The sequence below is a fragment of the Bison bison genome, unplaced genomic scaffold (genome assembly GCF_000754665.1).
Source record: "Bison bison bison isolate TAMUID 2011002044 unplaced genomic scaffold, Bison_UMD1.0 scf7180017864383, whole genome shotgun sequence".
Taxonomy (NCBI): Eukaryota; Metazoa; Chordata; class Mammalia; order Artiodactyla; family Bovidae; genus Bison; species Bison bison.
In genome coordinates, this window is record NW_011494955.1 from 30,087 (window position 1) to 32,547 (window position 2,461).

Consider the following 2,461-nt stretch of genomic DNA (forward strand, 5'->3'; position numbering starts at 1 on the left):
CACACGGGCGAGCGGCCGTACGCCTGCCCTGAGTGCGGCAAGGCCTTCCGCCAGCGGCCCACGCTCACACAGCACCTGCGCACCCACCGGCGCGAGAAGCCCTTCGCCTGCCAGGACTGCGGCCGCCGCTTCCACCAGAGCACCAAGCTCATTCAGCACCAGCGCGTGCACAGTGCAGAGTAGCCGAAGCAGGCGACCCCACCATTATCCACAGTTGGGGGGCGGGGTGTGTGTGGAACACCTACCTCATGGGGTTGCATGAGATCGCGTGGGTACAAGCCAGCTCTCTTAGGGGCCGGCTCCCAGTAGGTGCTCAATAAACAATGCACAGAATCTCCTTCTGGGTCTGCACCCACTCAGTGTCTGCCTACCTGCCTGGACCCCTCTCAGCCCTCACTACAGGTCTACCACCTTCTCTGTAACCACGTGGCTCCTGCAAGACCCAGGGCTCCCAGCAGATGTGGCCCCTAGCAGGGCCTGCCCACGTCTGCAGGACGTCCCCTCACAGCGTGGCTCCTGTACTATTTGCTTTCGACCCACCACTCTGCCCGCCAAGTCAACGACCAGGAGAGGACCCCGGAGGGCACAGCCCTGCCAACCAGCCAAGATCATTGGGTGCTAAAGCATCAAATGGGTGCCCATTCGGCCACCGCCAGCCGAGTTTATGTGTTTATAAAACCGAGGAGGCCATATCTTAGCTGTAAAAGCTGTAAGGTTTTAAGTGGGAATCTAGTCTTAGGAGACTTTCCTCTGTTCCCGCAGACTCCACCTGGTCTGAGAACCAAAGCTGGCAGCAAGGCCAGGCCAGTTCCCCAGCCCTCCAGGTGCTGTCGTAGGCTGTTCTCTTCCCTCCCTGGCCCCAGGCACAACCCCTAAGTACCCCCCAACTGGAAGGTCTCTATCATGTGTGTTTGGTAACTAGTCACAGGACACACCAGCTGCTGACATACAGGTGGACAGACATTGGCAGCTCCAAGTCAGAGTTCTGCAGACTTTAGGGCAGGACCTCTGGACCCCTCCCTCCTTTTCCTGTGCCACTGCTGCTTTTGCCCTGTCCTCCCCTTCCATCCTACCGCTGGGGCCTTAACACAGCCCCCAACTCCCCCACTGAATGGCGGAAGTACCAGAGACAGTGGGTGAAAGGCAGTTCCAAAAAGGGGATCTTCATGCAGCAGGGTCTGGCTTGGGACTTAAACCTCACCCTAGGCTGGTGTCAGCCTGATCTTGGTCTAGAGGTCTCGAGGGTTCTAGGAACAGCCCTTCCAGAAGCGCACCTGCAATTTCACCTGCCACTTTGAGTCACCCCAGTCCCTACAAGACTTGGGCCCTGGTATCAGGAAAAGACAAGCAGCCTGGGCCAGAGGCTTCCTATCAATATGGGAGAGAAGGCCTGCTCCAAGCCTCAGCCCCCCTCCTCCCCAACTCTACCCCTCTCCTTCCCCCTCCCTGCTAGTCTTGCCCCAGCCACAACCAGAGCCATTCTTGGCATCTACTACATCCGGCAAGGTCAGCCACTCCCCCAGGCAGGGGCAGTCCTGTGTGGCATGATCAGGATTGAACGGGGGGGGGGGGTTGTCCCTGGGCCCTTTGACAGCACTCAGTTCTCTGGTCACAAAGGGTTCTGAGTAACCTGGTGTGGGACATGTAGAATCAGAGGGAAGAGGAAGACAGGGAGGGGCTGAAGAATCAGATCAGGGAAGACACACAAATGAACACAAGTAGCCAGTAGCTAGTGGTCTCAGGTTGGAGTGTCGCAGGAACTTTATAAAATCCTGTAATGTGGATTTTTTTTTTTTTTACGACTTGTGTGACTTATAATCTGAAACAAAGAAAACTCATCTTTGGTCATCTTTGTGTTCATCATGAAATCTGTGCAAATACAACTACATAAAAACATGAAATTCCACACAGGAAAAATTACAACAAACGTGAAAAGCACAGAGACATCCGGATGGGACCTCACACCCAAATCCTTGAGAAGTCCAGGGATCCACCTCCCAAAACAGCCCTCTGGGAAGACGTCAACGTGAACAGCTATGTGAGGGCCACCCATGAAAGGTCATTTCTGCAGCTGACCAGGAACACCTCTGCAATCCAGTCACACGGCTACAGGTCAAGACCCAAGTGTTACCGCGCAATCAAGACTGAAGGCTTGGACAGAATGACCATTTGGCCAGAGCCATAGAGGAACCCAGGAGAGGAATACACAAGCACTGGTCATCTAAGAAAGTTACAACAGTGCCTAGCCAACCTGTCCCCAGACTGTCTGTATCCGAGTTCATACTGTCCACTCCCAATCCCAGCCGGCTGCCCCATGCCACATCTATCTAGTTATTCTCATCAGCACCCCAGCCTCCCAAATTTATCCACTGTCCCCACCCATCAGCACTGCTCTGATTCCAACCATCCACCTCTAGCCTGGAGGCCCACAGCACTCAGCCTCCCTGCCCTGCCCACCCCT

At 55.3% G+C, this 2,461-nt stretch overlaps 1 protein-coding gene across 1 annotated transcript in view; it reads left to right on the plus strand.

Moving 5' to 3' along the window:
- Positions 1 to 2,461, plus strand: part of MZF1 (myeloid zinc finger 1) — a 12,795-nt gene that overhangs the window by 8,469 nt on the left and 1,865 nt on the right. The window contains exon 6 of the mRNA XM_010858029.1: positions 1,454 to 1,506. Coding sequence (XP_010856331.1) covers positions 1,454 to 1,506 — 53 coding nt within the window. The remainder of the gene's footprint in view (positions 1 to 1,453; positions 1,507 to 2,461) is intronic.